Source organism: Xiphias gladius, chromosome 13, assembly GCF_016859285.1.
Source record: "Xiphias gladius isolate SHS-SW01 ecotype Sanya breed wild chromosome 13, ASM1685928v1, whole genome shotgun sequence".
Taxonomy (NCBI): Eukaryota; Metazoa; Chordata; class Actinopteri; order Istiophoriformes; family Xiphiidae; genus Xiphias; species Xiphias gladius.
In genome coordinates, this window is record NC_053412.1 from 10286300 (window position 1) to 10305193 (window position 18894).

The 18894-nt window shown below is 42.3% G+C and overlaps 1 protein-coding gene across 1 annotated transcript; it reads right to left on the reverse strand.

Annotated features, from left to right (window-relative positions):
- Positions 1-330: 330 nt before the first annotated feature.
- ndfip2 (Nedd4 family interacting protein 2) lies at positions 331-10856 on the reverse strand. The gene is made up of 8 exons (XM_040142267.1): positions 10618-10856; positions 6254-6470; positions 5815-5945; positions 5366-5453; positions 4583-4707; positions 3780-3846; positions 3562-3667; positions 331-3476 (listed from the first exon to the last, which is right to left on the reverse strand). The coding sequence occupies exons 1-7, from the start codon at positions 10642-10644 to the stop codon at positions 3564-3566; spliced, it is 759 nt and encodes a 252-aa protein (XP_039998201.1). The 5' UTR covers positions 10645-10856; the 3' UTR covers positions 331-3476; positions 3562-3563.
- Positions 10857-18894: the final 8038 nt, after the last annotated feature.

Sequence of the window (18894 nt, forward strand, 5' to 3'; positions counted from 1 at the left end):
CCGATGACAGTCATTACGTCTTCGACGTGAATACACTGCTGCAGCTTTGTAAGTCATGATATGAACAAGTTGTCAAATAATCTTTTTTTGGATCATGGTTGCTGAAAAAAAAAAAAAAAAAAAAAAAAAAGAGCAAAACCCTCTTTTTTTTTTTTTGGTTTTGTAGTTTTAGCATTTGATACTTTAGATAATACATTTCCTTAATTTACACTATTACACCATTAAACGTGTGCGAATGGTAGCAAAAGCCAACCTGTATAATTTGAAGACACTGACATAATTCAGGCTCCAAGCACAGCAAAAAATAGCACCCAACATAAAACTACACTGGCAGGTTTTTGAACTTTATTGGCATTTTGGCAAGACATCATCTGTCAATTAAATTCCAGTTACAATTTTACAATAAATGCATAACAACTGTTTTTGGAAGATGTTACAAGGATTATTTTAGACAAAAAACAAAAAAACAAAACAAAAAAAAAACTGCTCGGCTGCCGTCTCATTTTTCTCTTCATTTATTTAGAAACAAAGAAATGTACTAGATTAATCCTAATATTAACCCACTCATTCAGGTGGATAAATCATGCAGCAGAGCTTGAATTCATTAAAAGATCTTGATATTGCTTCAAGAGGCTTGTGTGGGATATGAACAGAGTCCAAAAAAACAAAAACAAAAAACAAACAAAAAAAACAAACAAAACAAAAAACCTTTAATTTGGCAATACTCAAGCTGTCACAGTTTAGGCTAAAAGCGATGAAACAAGACACACGATAACAATATTATCAGTTTTGAAAAATAAAAAGTGCAAAAGGCAAATTATCCATTCGGGATGATTAAGAATTCCAGTTGAAAAACTTGGATGGCTAAAAACAACATTTTTCTTTTTCTACCCCACATCAAGTTAAGCAGATTCACAAATCATACTGTACAGAAGTTCTTCAAAGTGCAAATATTATGAATTGGCATAAGCTGGTATATACATATCATTTTCTGGATGACAAAAAAAAAAAAAAAAAAATTTAAATCTAAAAGCAGGTTCTTTTTTCTTTGTCCAGTCAGGCTCCATTTTCATGACGCACGCTACTCGCGCTCCATTCGTGCCAGACAGTCTCCCCTGCCTTCATCGCTTTTACACGCACGCGCCACCGAAATGGCAACATCTGCGTTCTCAGTTTATCACATAATAACCGCGTTTTGTCCACACAAAAGCCACCTTCTCAATAGGAGCTACGTTACATCACCAAAAGCTTCTCACTCCAGGAAAAGAAAAAGGAAGAAAATTCAAATCTTATCTCTTCGCAAAAGCCAAAATCCCAGAGAGAGATCCACGTGCTGGGTTTCTCTAAATCATGCAATACATGCAGAACCAGTCACGTTTTTTGTAATCCGTTTTATTGCATTTTCCTCTGATTCATGTGTAATTAAACTAAATTAAAAATTTTGTTGGTGAATGTGCACAGTAAACACACACACGTCACTTCACTGGTTCAGTCGGCACCTCGGCTTTATGTAAAAATCAACAACCACTTCAGTCTGGACCAAGCCTGGTGTCATAACTGGATCTCAATCTCTGATGACTAAACTATTCAAACTACATCTATTCCATTATCACAGGACTCTACACCCAAAAGTACATAATTCTAGGTCATTACAATTAACTAAATTGCATAAGACTCTTTTACTCCAAAGAGGTCGTACTCAGCCTGGCACGTCACTGCACTGTACTGTACTGTATGTCAAATGCTCATTCCACTTCCACAGCAGCGAAGCAGGAGATGCATTTGAGGCAGTTCTCCTGCCCTCTGGGCCACTTTCCACTGATCGGCCTGGGGCGGCCTGCGTGGCCTAAAAAAAAACACTGATTTATCCAAGGAGTTTTCACTGATTTGCCGTGGTCCTCGGTAGCTTAAAGATACGGTTCTGCCAGACGTATTCGGCGGTCAGTGTAGAGAGCCAAAAAAAAAACAACAAAAAAAAACAACTGGTTTTTATGATGTTTTACCGGTGAATAAGGAGATAGGTTGAGCCCAAATAGGTATCATTATTTTTACCGTATGCAGTGAAACATGAACAGATAAGGTAGAGTTCTGGTAGTTGTGCAGGCATTTTGGAAACATTCTTTTCATTTTTCTTTGATTCAAAACAGAGAGAATGTCAAGCACTACTGAGGTAAATGTAGACTTCCTCTTCAAAAATGTCATGATGGAGAAAAAAAAAAAATTGCTACTGCATAGGTCAGGTCAGCATGACAGTTATCACTAAAAGGCAAAGAAGGGGAGTTTCTGGGATACTGTTTGTGCACATGTCAGATTAGGTTTACAGTCTTTCTTCTTTCGTGCTTTTACCTACTTTGATTGACAAACAGGTGTCTCCAGATAAAGCCTCTGGTTTTCTGTGTCAAAAACTTTGTGTGATACCTCAGAGATAAAAGAAAAAAAAAAAAACTTTGAAGTTCAAAGGTCAGGGTGTCTGTCTCAACAAAATTGGACATTATGAAAAGAGTTTCAACAAACTCCAAGCGGTTCTCTGCCCTGTGTTATATTTTGAGCCCCATCCGGTCACGGTAAAACAAAAAAGTCCGAAGTGACCATATGCTAAGATGTTAGCACGATGCACATTATAAAACTGTCAACTAAAGTAGATTTTATTTGTGTTAAAGAGGGCGTAAAAACGCTACATCACATCTAAAAGTAAGACTTCTTCAAAACACCCTGAAATTAAAAAATGTGGAATGGTTAAACTAGTACTTAAAACTCCTGAAGATGTATTGCAATGTGCAGAAATCTTTGCTGCAGTAGGTGAATTGTTTACTTGATCTTAGCCACAAAAGTTGGAGTACAAACGAAGGAAAGTTGGAGGGGAGATTTCAAAATCCGAGGCTCAGAATAGGTTTCCAAGTCCTACACATTTTCTATTTTAAACGTGCAAATGTCCCTTTAAAGACTACAAGGTTTTCTCTGATAACAGTGCTGTCACTGTGTGTTTACACGGACAAAGCAATATCATCAAACGAGCTGACTCCGATTACCAAAATTATTTGCACATATTTCCTACTTTTAAGACATTGTTTTTAATTGAAATTGTTTCATTGTGCTTTCATTTAGCGTTTCTGAGTAAGTGTAACTGTAAAATCGGATTTCGGAACATCTGTCGGCTTCAGTTATGTCTGTCAACAGCACTTCTGCTCTAAACAGACATGACACACACGTTGGCTCGGTGTTTCACACAACTGTGTTAGGAGCTTTGAATCAAAGGAAAATGAAAAACAAAAACAAAGCCAGGGAAGAGACGTTGTCATCAGAGATGTATTTTTCGGCTCGGTTCAGAAGTTTTTCCTTTAATGACACTTTCTACCTACTTTCTTTCCTTCATTCCTTCCCCTTCTCCTCTCTTCACTGCAAGGCCTCTCAGTCAGGTCATTCGAGGGGGAGGGAAGGAACTTCACATTGAAAAGGAATGGTGATGGTGTGGAGACCTGCGGGAAATCAAATCAAATCGTCAGGGCGAGCTGCAGTGTGCTGCTTGTTTCTTTCAGATTTTCTCAGCAGACTTGACTCTACCTTTAGTAGAGGAAGAAGAGGCGTGTTCTATGAGACGTGGCCATGTTCTCGGACATGTTGCGAACTTTTAGATAGTTAACGAACCCTCTGAAGAACAGCAGGAGACCTGTGGGGGGAGGGGAGAGAACTCTTTACCCGCTTCACAACAGACACTTCCACTTTGGCAAGTTTAGTGCAAGATTCGAAAAACGTGGTGGAGCATTTAGCAGTATACTCACCGAGCAGCAGGAAGATCCACCAGAGCCAGTACTGACCATTGAAGTAGCCGGTGAAGTAGTCGGAGAACTGGACACAGAAAAAGACATTTATCAATTGGAGGAAGATAATTTTGAAACTTCCACTAAAGGTTTTTATTAATCGTACTTCAATGAGTCTGGCATTGACTGTATGGGTCAAAATGTAATATGACCGTGATTGAGACGGTCCCCCTTTTTCTGCCAACATCTGTTTGCGGAGAAAGATTTTTTTATTCTATTATTCCTATTCCCATCCTTTAAGCTTTTTCATTTATAAAGTGAACCATTAAATACCGCCGTTAAAGTGGAATGTAAATCCCACATTTTGTGTAACGTGTCTATCAGGCACACTCTCACGCGCAGTCAGCACCTTTCAGACCGTCTTTTTGCCTTTTAGAGTTCCCCCTTAGGTGACGTGGGTAATTCTTGGCGGATTTTGCGTCATCACAGCTAGTTCGGAAACCACCAATCATGATCCAGTACGCAACTTAAAGCTGTGATGAGGAAACATGAAACCTCCGGTGAACAAAGGCTGAGAATGGACTTTTCTCATTTTAGTAGGAGACCTGTTGTGTTGAGTAGTTAAAAACTTTTGAATTATTTTTCACTAAGGGAGAAGATGCAAGAAGTGTTTTTTAACTAGGTCATTAAGAGGGAATTTCTAGTCTCAACTGTAATGTGACCCCCAATTTTTCCAAACGCAATTTCCAGAACAAAATTCACAAACATCCTGTATTAACTGGGCCAAAAGTTCAGTGCGGCGCAAATAATTAAAAAACGCATACCCTGACGATGAGAATCCACTTGATGAGGGAAAGGCCGAAGCCGCAGATGGCCCCGTAGCGTCCTGCGATGGTGTTGGTCAAACAGAAGGACAAGCAGAACCCGATCCAGTTGAACAGGAAGGCCACTGGAGGGACAAACATAAAGACATTTACCGTTTTGTCTTTTTGTTTTTTGTCATTTTGTTTCATAGTAATAACACAAAAAATAAAGAAAATAGCCATAATTCTGATACATTCAGGAACACTTATTTAGTTGTTTGTGTAGGAGAGAATTCAATGTAGACATTTTTGCAATATTTTATTTTGAAAATGGCCGAGGAAAATTTCAAAATTAGAGCACAGGGGAGTGTATGTTGAAAGTGAATGTTTTTGAGAGACGGACTCGGATTACGAAAACCTAATGAAAAAGCAAACATTAGATGACAATCATCTTAATGCTAGCTTTGTTTGAAATGTATGCAACCCACAAGTAGAATGTTACACCTCTTGTTTATAACTATAAAGACAATCATAAAGTGCAGATTCAATTTAAGACTATATTTGTCATAAATTACCTTGATATTGAAACACAGTGTCATATGTTGATAGATTCACATATGACCCATTACTAATGGCCTGTGGTCAGTGATTTCAGGCTCAGTTACTGACCTCTGACATGCAAGGAAGAAATTATTTGAATTGCTCAAGACTGTGTCATGATCTTGGTTAAACAAACACTGGTTCCCACCCTCTTCTGTTCTGACAAATGCATTAAAAAAAAAAGTTCACAGGAAACAGGCTTACTGAAAAAGGCCAGCATGAAGATTCCATCGTTTCCAACTCGCAGCTGATCAGCGTCACTGAAGTCATCTCTGGGGGGGAATTCATCATCCTAACATGGACACACACATAAACGAACCACGGCAGATAAACATATAAGGTTGGGTAAAAGGTTGGTCGGATTGTGAAATAAAAAAAAATTTGACGCTCAAGAAAAAAAAAAGATTGTTGGAACATTAAACATGCCTTTTGTGGCACGCTTTGAAGTAAACCCCACCCAACTAACATGCAAGAAAAAAATAGGTAGATCACAAGAATAGCTTGCAAATATTGCGCAACCCAGGTCTGAAACTAAAAATGCTTCAATGGAAGGATGTTGATACAGCAAGCCCGTAAAAAAGACGGGGGAAATAAAAGAGAGATTATGGATTGCAAAATGAAAGGAGCATATGTGCATGAGTGTGTCTCCTCACCCGTGGCATCACCTCCACAGTGGAGGCAGCCATGGCGGCTGCTTTGGCCTTCTCCGCTTCGTCATATGTGGGCAGTGAGGTGGCGACGCTGTAGGGTGGAGGCACTGGGAAGTCGCCCGGGAAACTAGTCTCTGTGGGAGGGACAGAGACCGAAGACGATTCATTTACCAAGGGAAGAAAGGGAACCGCACTCTGTATTTAGCGATGTAGCCGCCTATAATGTGGTAATGCTGTCATGGAAATCTAAAGTGACTCATGAGCAAAGTCGCTCCAGTAGCAAAGAGATGGAATCCTGTTGCTGCTGTAGGAAGCATGCATCCACAATTTGGAGAAATAAAGTTGAAGCTAAGAACCTGTATATTTTAAGGAACTATTAGTAGACCAAGTGGAGAGTAATCCCGTAGATCACCAAATGAGACTCCATTTATACTGTACATACCAGGTGTAGCGGCAGTTGCTCCCAGGTCAATGGACGCGTAAGGAGGTGGGGGTGCCTCCGCCTCCCCCTGAGTCCTTGAGCCCGACGCCTCTCCTGCTGATGAGGCAGGGGCCGGGCTGGCCTGGGCCTGGGCGGACGTACCGGCCTGGGCCGCGGCAGAAGTGCACGGCTGCTGTTCGCTGGTGGAGGCCTCCGAAGAGTCATCCTCATTGTGCAACTGGGGGAGAAATGGGCACAGGCAGATCAGCAGCCAAAAAGTGCGACTGCTCGAGGGGATGCTCACGGTGTTTCAAATCTCTAAAACTGGCATTAATCCTGTACTTTCCTCTACGCGGAATGGATGGCTTTCTAAAGCCGAGAGAAGTATGACTATGTGAAGAGGACTTTAACATTTGTGAGCTCACACATCGGGCTGTGGAACCTGACTAACATGACAACCAGAGAGTAGAAGAGGAAAGCAGCCGTAGTGAATTTGGTATTCATTAGCTGCAGATTTGGGGATTCTGGCTCGAGTATTTTGTTATTAAACATCACTAGTCTTTGCTTATGGCAGCAGCAAAAACAGGTGCTTATGTAACCAAAATGAGCTTTGCGCAATCTGTTTTCGTTTATCGCCTTTTTTTTTTTGTTCTTTTTTTGCTGCTTTATTTCTATCGATATTCAAGCCAGATGAGCGAATTGACATGGGCAACACAATATTTGTACAAGAACGACTTTCAGTGGCACACAATGTGTTATTGGTTGCATCTTTTAGGCCAGAATAAAATATGTTTTTTTTTTCTCTAGTATTTTACATATTGTCCACATCACAGACTTTAGATGAAGGTCAGTTTTTTTTTCCATGTTATTTTTTTTGCACAGCTGCTCCAAAAAAATGTCCTTTATTGGAGAGTTTACTTGCAGCCATTTCTGGCAATTTTGCAAACAGCCAAAAGGATTCTAAAGAGATATTTATCTTGTGTCATAAGTTTAACCCGGGTTTTTGCCCGAAAGAGCAATCAGCTTGTACTCCTAATATTTTCATTTTATCTTTGTGGCCTTTTTTTCTGTCATTTCCATCACACTCAGTTATCGACAGAGTAGTTTTTGGAGTTTTGTATTCTGTTCAGCAGTGCACAAAAGTATAAAAATGCTAGAATGCGTTTTACCAGTGTGATGAGGAAATGTAATCGGTCGGCTGGTGATGGCATCAACTAGCCATTTATCATAAGCCATCCTCAATGCGCTGGATCATCTAAATCCAATTAATAACGCCGGTATATTCAGTCAAGCTACTATTGTCTCTGAATATGTATTTAAAGTTACACTCCTCAAGATTTTCATAAAAATCAGAACTTCATATTTAATACTAGTTATTGTTAGCTTTGTTCTGCAACAGCCATTCAGTGCATGTGCAGTCAGTAATGACCTCTCTATATAGTCGTTTCTATTGGTAGTGGTCCGCCATTCCTATGCTGGATTCAGATTGCCAACCTAAGCACGAGGTATGCATGTATGTAATCCAGTGCAATTTTATCTCATTGATAGCAGCCTCACTGTTTACTATTTATTTGCCTACAGCCATGTCAGAGATGAATTAAGACGCTGCTAATGCGAATCCAACATTTCCTACTTCTGCGGCTTCGCGTTATGAGCGTTCCACTCACAGAACACTAGGTGGCTTTTGTTTGCAAGAACAGTCACGAGATTCTAACGCAGGATTACAACTTTGACTGCTATTCTGAATTATGTGCTGGAATAAGATTACCGGTGGTGTGTGTCTGCTGTGCAGGGAAAGAGCAGTACCATTTGCCCTCAGCAGAATGTTTGACACACAGAGACGGGAATCTGCATTGGTATGTCAACAGAGGATGGTCACTGGAAAAGTGATACGCATGTAATCAGTTAATGGGAGTCCCCGCTACAGCTGTAGGGTCATTTACGGATTTAAGTACATTAATTTTCGTCAGACCAAAGAGCCAAACGCCTTCTGAAATTACAGAGGGGTGAGGAGAACGTGATGGTTACAGAATGGCCGGGGGGATATCTGGTTGGGCAAAGTTAGGGAGCGATCCTGTCTCACCTCATCTGAGACTTCCATCAAGGTGCCCTTGAAAGAGTTAACTTAAACCCAAAGAGCTCCAGGCCACAACAACGATCCATCGTGCAAACTTGTGCTCTATGAAAACAATAATGCTGATACTGACCTTGACAAAATGAGACTTTTTTCTTTTTTGTTTAGTCTTATAATATCAGCAACACACATAAGGTTGTGGTTTTACAGGGCCACATTATCCAGCGTTAACAGATGATAAACACAAATGAATCGGTCATGAGTTATACTTCTGAGAAAAAGCAAAGATCCACCATGGTTGTCTCTAAACAATGTGGCTGAGCAAGTTCAACTTGTTCCCTTACGTAAAACAAATTTCTGAACAACGTAAGGGAACAAAATAAGTGGCCGGTAGCTTGTGTTGATACGCCAAACATCATAACCTCTCTGCTTCAACATTTTAGTCCAATGGCTTCATTAGGTTTGCAGTTTGCAAGATAAGGATAATATCTGAAAAAGTTGACGTGGTGCTGCCTGAGTTTTAGTTTCGGTTTTAAATTTGCTTTGGTTTTGGCTGAAAGTAGGTTGAAATCTTAATTTTTCAAAGTAATTCTGAGTTATAATTATCACCATAATGGTTATGTGTTTAAGAGGGAAATTTGCCAAGTCAAACCTTTTCCGTGAAGTAATGGCAAATTTCTTGCTGCGGTATAACACCACTACAAACAGGGGAAACATCCTGTGTAATATACTCTGACTAAGAACAGAAGTGCTCAATTAACTCCTAGATTTTTTTTTTTTAAAGACAGAGTCATAATTAAACGGAATTGTGGACATCACCATGAAGATAACCTTCTCAAAATAATCTAGGGAATTCAAGCCACCCTGTAAACCTCCACCAGCGCAGGGTCGATGTACAAGTCAGAGAGTGAATGAGTGCCTGACGACTGGCTCGGAATCAAGGACAAAGCATAGCGCACCCCCGCGCACAGGGGATTACGTAAGATCTTAACAACATAGCCAAAAGCCTCCTTGTGTGTCCAAATATACCCGAAACTCATGCAGGCCTGCTCAGAGCAGCAGTCTGCCATACTTAGAGAAATCCGAGGATTCTTTAGAAATCCAGACTGGGGTCCAAATGTGTGGGTGTAGTGAGATGAGGATGGGGCTGCCTGCCCCACCACAACCTCTGATAACCCTTTTCAGTTTGGCCCTGAATGTGTTGAACTGCACAATATCTCAATAATCCTTGAGAATCCACTGCCCAAGTTGATTATCGTGTATTGTAGTAATCTTATTTTTACAAAAACTGGATTACTGTTGAAATCTCCGCTTTTGTTCAAGGTTGAAAAGTTAGAACACAACACTGATTTACTTTGGCTCGTTCTGAATCCTGTGGGATTAACACTCACATACCCAGAACCACAGGCATCCGAGCACAAAGCGGACTTTATCCCAAAGTGGTCATAGCTGTTTACAAAAATTTCTCAGCTGCTGTTGTTACTTTACATGCCTGGTAATACATTAAAATAAAATATCCTCCATACGTTCAGGACAGCTAACCCAAATATTTACCACTTTATGGAGGTGGCAATTTTTTTTTTATTTTTTTTTTTTAAATCTACATTGGTTGGACAAAGACTGGGAATAGAAATTTTACTGCCACCGAATCTTTCAAGTATTTCTACCAGAAAATATAACAAGTCAAAAGTTAGCTTGTAAGTTATAGCTACTTAGTTATTAGTGGCAGTCCCCTCACTGGCCCCTTTGGACTTTTACACTTAACTTGGGTGTCTGCTAATCTTGGAAGTTATAATAATATTCGGTTAAGTGACTGAAAAATGCCCCACTAAGCCACATTAGATATTAGCCAGCTAGGAGATTCCCCCTGCTAACACTAACTTACAGCTAAGCTCGTTAACTTGCGCCAGCCTCGTAGCAGCAGCCGCGTAACTGAACGTAGGTCTTAAATACACCTACGGGAAGGTTTATCAAGTGTGCGGTGCGGTTTATTCGGGTGTTGACTTTCAAGGCCTACGGGACTGATCTGAGCTAGCGTTAGTCTAGCCGATGCGGAAGTATCCGATGAAAGGCTAGCTGTCAAAACAAAACAATTTGTAGAAAAACTAAGGCCAAAAACACAACAGAAGTAACCATTCAGAGGCCAATTAACCAGTTTTGAATTCGAGTCCGCGAAATATAACTACTTGTTTGAATAGTAATAGTTTTTTCTTTTTTTTTTCCAATGCCTTAATTTTAGCAAGGCCTTGTTTCCTGTGTCAGGCGGGCCGAGCTTTCAAACGGTGTTTTGATCTCCCACGTCCACACTCACCACTTGGTATCGGCTTGCTGGGTCCATCCCGACGAGATTCAGCTGGCAAGGAAGCCAGCCGAGGAAAAAAAAAACAGAGAAAAATGTGACCTGTGTTTACTCCGAACTTTGTGTTACGGACAGGAGATACTTCTCTCAAACAACGCTGGATCGCGGGAGACGAGCGGATGAAAGAAATGGCTGCAATCTACAGGGCAACTGCTCAGAAAAACACCGTTGTTGGTAAAACGTTGACCAACACAGTCAAGCCATAACTAAAATGCATTATTTCCGGTCAAATATTTCATAATAAAATCATATAAATGAAATGCGTCAAACTAACACGAAGACTATATTACCAAGTGCGAGTGAATTAATTACTACTAATTCTGACCTCTCCTTTATAATTGTAATTATTATAATTATTATGATATACCTGGAACATTAATTAGGTCTGCCAAACAAGTTGATATCTCTCTCTCCCTCTCTCTCTATATATATAGATATATATAATGGCAGCTATAGTAATTTGTTACTACAGCTGCCATTCAATGAAGGGGAGTAAAAAGTAAAATATCTCCCTTTAAATGTACTCGAATACCGATGCTGGCAAAATAATTGGTGCTTAACTGTAATCTGTTTCACTATGATTTTGATGTGTCCCTTTTTTAATTAATGTATTTTTCGGTGTGATTTCATTTCCCCTTCTGTGTGGAAAATTACTTTTACACGATAACTTGGTCTTTATTATTATTTTGGTTCGATTATGCTAAAACGGCGCTCACGGTATGTTTTATTTTGAAGGCGGAATCCCTTTATTTCCGATGTTAGTCCGACTCTGGCTAACTTGATGGCAGGGGCGGGACACGGATTTCCACAAATTGAGGAAGCGTGATGACGCAAATACACACACACACACACACACACACACACACACACACACACACACACAGACGAAGGTAAATAACTGAAACCAGTAGGTGGAGCAAAAGCCAGTTTAAATCAACGAATCGTCAGCGGCAGCTTTCCATGATGCTTCAAGCCATGAAGCCAATGTTACATGCCTCAGTTTTTCAGAGATGTATGGGTTGCATTTCAGAAAAGTGTAAATAATTCCTAAATTACTTGAAGTTATTTTCACATTTTGAAATGTCGGCGTTAGCGTCGCTGCTATTCTTTTCTAAAAAAAATAAAGCTTTCCATTTCAATTATTTCATAAGAGTCTCGTGTTTATAATTTCACACAGCTGATGCTTCCGATGTCATGCATGTAATTTCTGTGAACCCTGGCAACCAATTTATTAATTTAAACTACCAAAAAGAAAAACCAAACAAGACTCCGTAACCCAACAAAGTTTATGCCCCTATTTTGTACCTTCCCGGAGTAATATCGCCTCGGGGGGCAGACTGAATCTCTGTCTTAATGTTTCGAATATGTGGAAAAGGAAATTCAACACAAAAAAGCTAGTAAGTGGAGCTTAAGATGAAGTTTTTTTTTTTTTTTTTGTCAAGCCACCATTTCTACTAATATTTATGAACTTTTGCACCCAAACTTCTGCAAAACACCCTTCCATTTTTTTTTAATCAACTCTTTTTGCAACATGGATGCACGTTTTATGAAAAAACCTTTAGAAATCAAACCCTTGTTTTTGTTTGTAGGCTTCTGTTGAAAACTTTGTGAACTTTATCTTTGCAGCTTTCGAGGCAGTGCATCTCTTTTTTCATACCTTTGACACCTAAGATCCTCTTGATGACCCCACCTTCAGTTACCGAGAGCTCTGTCCTTCTGCATGCGCGACACCCACAGAAACAAGCGGGTCCCTGAACCTCCTGAACTCTTTAAAAACAGCCCTCTGCCGCAGAGAATAACCTCAGATGGATTTCATGGTCTTTGCTTTTGGCTGCGAGCGGACTGCACCGTGCAGTATCTGGCCGATATCAACAGCTCGCTGACAAACAAAGAGAACACTGACCTGTCTCACAGGCTGCGCCGGGACAGTTGCTTGTGTGTGTGTTTGTTTTTTCTGTGCCAAAGATTTTGTAATCTCAGGAAGGTTTATAACTTGTTTAACAAAGAACTCATGTCTTTTGGCAACAGGCTCCAGAACCATCATGTTAAAAGTATGACGCTGAAAATATATGGTCAAGTTTGTTTCATCGTTCAGCACTGATGTGATAAACGTCCCTCCTCGTCCCAAACTGCAGACAGAATGCAGTTGTTTTTTATGTATATACAATATATCAGCAGAGCGAGGCGGTTTTGTGTCATTCTTAGTTTACTCTGTCATGTGTTCTTGCCTCGGGGCTAATCCTGGATCAGCACTGCAGTTGATCAGCGCATAATAGGCTCTTGGTACTTTTATGAATGCAAGTACTGGGGTTTCAAGGATAGAGCACAAAGAGGTTCAGAAACCATTACGGATTGACTTTAAAGGAATAGTTCAAGGTCCCTCAGAACTGTCTGACCAGAAAGCATCTGTAATTTGCCTTTAGAATAAGAGCTATGCAATTTTTCCCCCAACATTATTTTTAACCCCGCTAACTTTCTCTACTGCGTTTCTAACAAGATGCTGATAAATGCTTCCCCTGAAACCTCCCAAAACTTAGCGCGGGTACTTTTCGAAAGAACTCCACATCCTCCCTGCCCGCTCCATCGCTTTAATACACTTACCACTCCTTCAATTTCCTAAAAAGCTGGCCAAAGCCACCCCTAAACAGAGTGAACAATGAATGCACGGCGAGGTATTGATAAAAGGCTCGTCGCGAATTAAATATTAATCCCATTCGCTAAGAAGGGGATTACTGTAGTACATGTATCAGTTAAGCAGCTCATACTGAGAAGGTGGGTGGTTCGGAGGGGGGGGGGTAGAAAAATGTGAAAAAGACATGAGGTTTGATGCAAAAAAAGTAAAAAAAATAAAATAAAATAGTTGCACAATCCTGCATCGCTGCATCATAAAGTGTTTTGCCCTTTGCGAGGCAGCGGGCAGCAGCAGCATTAAGGATTAATGTGCAGTAGTGATATGTGAGTTTTCAGCCGGCACATTTCTACAGCGGCAGAGCTGCAGGAGAGTAACGAGGACTTGAAGTCGTTTGCTCCGCTGCCGTTACAACCCAACTTTTGGAGGCTATAGTAGTATTTCAGAGCATCCATCACCGACACACAAACCTGCGGGCAGGCATATGGACACCCACTCCTGCAACCCCCCCCCCCCCCCCACACACGCACACACACACACACACGCCACACAATCAGGATGTTGTTCCTTGGCAACATCATTTCAAGGTAAATAGGTGCTGTAAAACGGTGTTATATAAAGAAACAGTGGGCGTCTCTGTCAGATGCGGCAGCTTTTCAGCGGGGCAGACTCATTCTTATGCCGTGAAAGCGTTGCTACTTGACTGGAGGTGGGTGTTAGAGGCTGATGGCGTCGGTGTATTACAGCAGAAGACATCTGTTGGTTTTGAATGGATACAAGCTGCAATTTAATTGCCCTGTGTGTTTAGGGTAAATTCCCACTTTAGGTGTGGAAATGTGGGGGAAAATAGCATTAGAGGAAGGACACGTGGAAGACTTCAATGTAAAATCCAAATGCTATGTATACATTCTGACAAAAGAGATCATGATTTAGTCTGCAGAGCTTAAACAGGGGTTTCAGGGGTTTGAAAAGGGGTCAGATGAGGGGGAGGGTTATACATTTTTGTCATTTTCGCCCACCTCGATCAAACGGTAGATCATAGGGCCGATGTGTCTGTTCTTAGAAACACGGGCTACGCCGGATCTTTGTGGATATAAGTGATTAACATTATAACTACCAACACTGACACAAAAACAGAAAAACATTATGTGTGTCACGCGCTAACGGAGGCTAAACCTAAAGATCACAGCGTCGGGGAAACAATCTGCAGCTTCAGTCACTCTGCTTGATTCGAGCTTGTCAGGTCTTTATTGAAAGTAGTGACTACAGTATTTGCCACTGCGCTTTGTTCGCAATTAAATCCAACAACCGCTAGTTCATTTTGTAGCCCATTGGCAGGCTAGGTGAAAGCGATTGCTCCATTACGATGTTATCGGTGTCGAGTGGGGTACACAGGGGGAGGGTCCAAAGGAAATATTTAGAACCCTGGAAAGGGCCCCTCAACAGGCTCAGCCCCACTCCCTTAATTTTCATACAGTCCCTAAGTGCTGTTAGGGAGTGTAATTTTTTCCAAATGGCATATATACAATCTATATATATGTGTCACTTTTGTGCAGAGACTTACAAAATGTTGCTTTTGCACCATGTTGTTTGGATTCCTTGGACTTGCAAACAAGATCGGAATCTTCTTCTTTTTGTTTTTTTAAGTGGGCACAAAACACAAAATAACGTGACGCTTCAAAATTTCGCCCGAGGCGCAGGAAAACGTCACACCACGGGATTTCGCGTGGCAGTTGACAAAACATGTCACAAAACGCGTGTAGCATCGCGAGAGGTGACGCGGGGCCAGTGCAATTACACGCCGGCTCTGCGGGGCCACCTGCACCGCTGCGCGCCCCTGACTGCACGAAGCAAGTGTGAAGTTTTCCCGGAGAGAACGGAGTCATTTCGGGAATGACACGGCACTAAGGGGAAGACAGGAAAGCTCCATACGGCCTCAGTACTCACTCATCGTTAGTTTATAATTGGAAACTTTTCGTTTTCCACATATGTTTGTCTGCAGAACTTACCTGTGCAACACCGAGCGAAAGACGCGTGCGGTTATCCCGGCCTTTGATTGGACATTAAACACACCTCTGGTATCTCTCTGGTAAAAAAAAAAAACCTCACGGGAAATGCAGAGAATTTCGGAGTTCATGCAAAATCGGCCGTCAAATGAAAAGGGGTGTGTGTGTGTGGGGGGGGGGGGGTCGCCAGTCCCGGGAAAACCGCCAGCTCTCCAATGTTTTCGTGAAACTGCGTGAACTTGAATCGCTATGGTGTGTACTCAGGGAGGACCCTGAATGCATCAGCGACGACTGCGGTGCGCTCGGTGTCGCCGGAGCGCACTCGGCGCCGAGCAAACGCGGCGAAACAGACTTGAGATACCAAATACGACCTGGATCCGGTTTCCATCCGGCCCAACTCTTCGCGCTGCATTAAAGGAGTGAAGCGGTAACTGAAAAGTCGAATGAGCAGAAAAACTCTGCCCATTAAATTGGCCCGTGTGCGTCACAGACTACAAACATGGAGTAAATTGAACGTGTCATTATATTGTCCGTGGCGCCATTGACGGAGGCTGAGGAGGACGCCTATTTATATATCCGTCGGTGTGAGCTACAGGCAGCTGCTTATTACCCCGAAATGAGGAAACGGAGAGCATTAATCACACGAACACGCCTCCGTGTGTCTGCAGAGGAGTGCGTGGGCGTGTGAATGACTCTGTGTGTGTGTGTGTGTGTGTGTGTGTGTCGGTGGAACGGTCCAGTGCGTGCGTGCGTACTGCGTGTACTTGAAGCGTCCGGCAGAGGGCAGAAAGCGCAAGGTTATACTCGGCGCGATGTCTTTGTCTCCCCATCCTGTGAAAAAAAAAAAAAAAAAAACACACCGTATGCCGCGTTTCCTCGCGCCTGGGAAGTGCAAATGTGCCGAAGCGCATTGGTGCGAGGATTAAAATTCTTTTTAATTCGACCCGATTGATGGTTCAGACCGGAAAATGTGCATTAAACGTGGCAGAAGAACCAAGCCAGTTGTGCCGCCTCTGTTTATCTTCGGGGTTTTTCTTTGTTTCCATGCTGTGTAAGATTCGACAAAAGAAGGGGCTGCTGACACTCACCGTGTGCACTGAGCTTAAAAAAAAAAAAAAAAAAAAATGGATCAGGCCCCTTTGTCTCGTGCAGAGCGACGGCAACAAAACCAGACTGACAAAACAGACCTGTTAACCTCTTTGGAGATATATGGCAACATTTAAAGCTGACATACCTTTGTGTCTACACTCACCCTCCCCCCCTGGAAGCCCACCGCTCACTTTGCTCTGAACCCGGGACGACGTGCAGGCCGGTAATGCCTGGACACAGGAAATGGGAATGCACAGACTGGAGGAAAAAAAAAGAAAATGAAGAAAGTGCATGTAAGACGCGATCTCATCTTTTACTCAGACTTCAAATTGAGAAAAACGGCGTAATCTGATAATGCCATCCGTCATGAAGCACGTAACATTATTTTGAAGTCAGACCTACCGTGAGATACTGATGAAAGTGCGGTGGGACGACTGAAATGATTCCACCGCATCTGGCAGAGCGGAAGATGAGACTGATTGACTTCTTTAAGATGGTCTTTTTTTTTTTTTTCTTTTTTTTTTGTAATGACTGAGTGCCAGCGGATGAAACTTTAGAAACGGTGGTAAAGTCCACTAATTGGGTTCAGTACGAGAGAACTTTGGTTAGACCTGAATATTTGGTATTTGCCTGAATCATAACAAATCGAGAGTTCTTCTACCCAAACAGAATTGAATTCCACCAGTATCTAAACGTCGGGCCATCATGCAGCATGCATGTGATCATATACTAATTTAGCACTTAAAAACGTACCACTCTACCTCCTCCTGACCTCTCCGGCCACCTCGCGAATCTGAGTCCAATATTCCCTCTCCTTTTAGCCCTGGTTTGGTCTCCACGAACTTCTGGGGGAGCTATCCGGCTGTTTCGCTGCTCCGCCGTGTTCCCCAGCTACTCGCTAACCACGTTTGCCGCTTGGTGCTCAGCCGGTCGAGCACGGGTGGTTTTTCAGAGCCTTTTCGGCTGACAGCAGCTGCCTGCTGAAACCGGAAACGATGCTAATGAGGGCAACGAGAGTGAACCAGAGTATTAAAGCCGCAGGCCGTGAAAGCAAAACAACGATAAAAGATGCTAAAATTACTCCATGAACCTGAGTTAAACTGCAGAGTCCGGTGATAATACTCTGTGGGTTCATCAATAAGGGACTCCTTTTACATTACATATGTAATATGTTGTCCAGTAAATCAAATACTGTGACCCCGCTGCAGTCAGCGACGTATTGTTATATTGTTCGGCAATGAACAATATGGACGCAGAGAGCCAATCACATTCAATTAAACGTAAGATTAATCATGTTTAAGAGGCTAATGCGAAGTTAGACTGTATAAAACCTTCCTCTTCAGTTTGACAAAGCAAAACACTGGTCAATATTCTCTTTTATGTCTCTTCAAAAAGCCTGTTCTTTCCTAATAATTATTGCAATGAGCAGATGTGAGTCAAGATATGTAGTGAGTTGTTTCTGGGTCATACATAACAGGACATGCTATTCTCTGTAGTAATGAACACCTGGGGACTAGCCCTTTGAATGATTTAGGGATCTTCGGTCGCTTCTTCAACAAAACTTCGTCCGGGCTCACCCCCCGCTCAGCGAGCTGTCAAAATGTTGTCTAGTAAGGTACGTCCTCGCCCGCCAGAGGGAAGGCTTTACAAAATAACAGACAGGTTTTAGCAAGAGACAAGAGGGAAGGCAGAGATGCACGCAAGGGAGGGCGTAATGAGCGATAGAGTGTGTTAGGATGAGGGGAAGAGAGCAAGCGAGACAGAGGGCAAGAACAGCAAAGGGAGAAGTAGGCTAATACGCTGCTGCTGCTGTTGCATACCACTGAGTTCTTAAAACAGAGAGGCATCATCAAAAAGCACATCGAAGAGTCAGTGTATTCCCTCCAGTCTCCGACTAGAGCATCTTTTGATGCCGAAACAGACTTTCTTTCTCTCTCCATCCATCCCTTCTCCCTCCCACTCTCTCCCACGCTCCCTCCATAGCTCGCCGTGCTGCCGATGAATTAAAAGAAAGTGTGTCAGCTGGCAGGCAGGGAGGAGAGAAAAGAAAGAAAAGAAGACATCAGAAAGAATTCGTTCAGCGAGTTTCTCAACAAGAAGCGCGGGGCTGGGTTCTTCACCCCCCCGCGAGGTTTTTCGGGGCTCAGAGGCGGTTATTTGGGTCAGCCATTGGAGTCCACCTCGATCGGTCCACTCGGCACCCTCAACGCGGTTCAACACAAACGCTGCAGCCCAACGGGGCAAATGTATCGATAAGCTGCTGCAATTTCCCGTCAGAGCAACTCGGCTGCAGTTTCCATGGGGCGCCTCATTTTCTAACAAGCAGCACCAAACACATCTACCGTATGTAGGAAGCCCTGGCTGCGGCAGCTGCTGTGTGGCTGGTGAGGGCCCGTTTGAAGTACTGTACATTATTGCTATGCTAAAAGTCGAGGTGTTTTGTTTTTTTTACCTTGCAAAAATCGGCGCCCTTCGAGCGCTACAACACGGCCAACTCGCGGCACC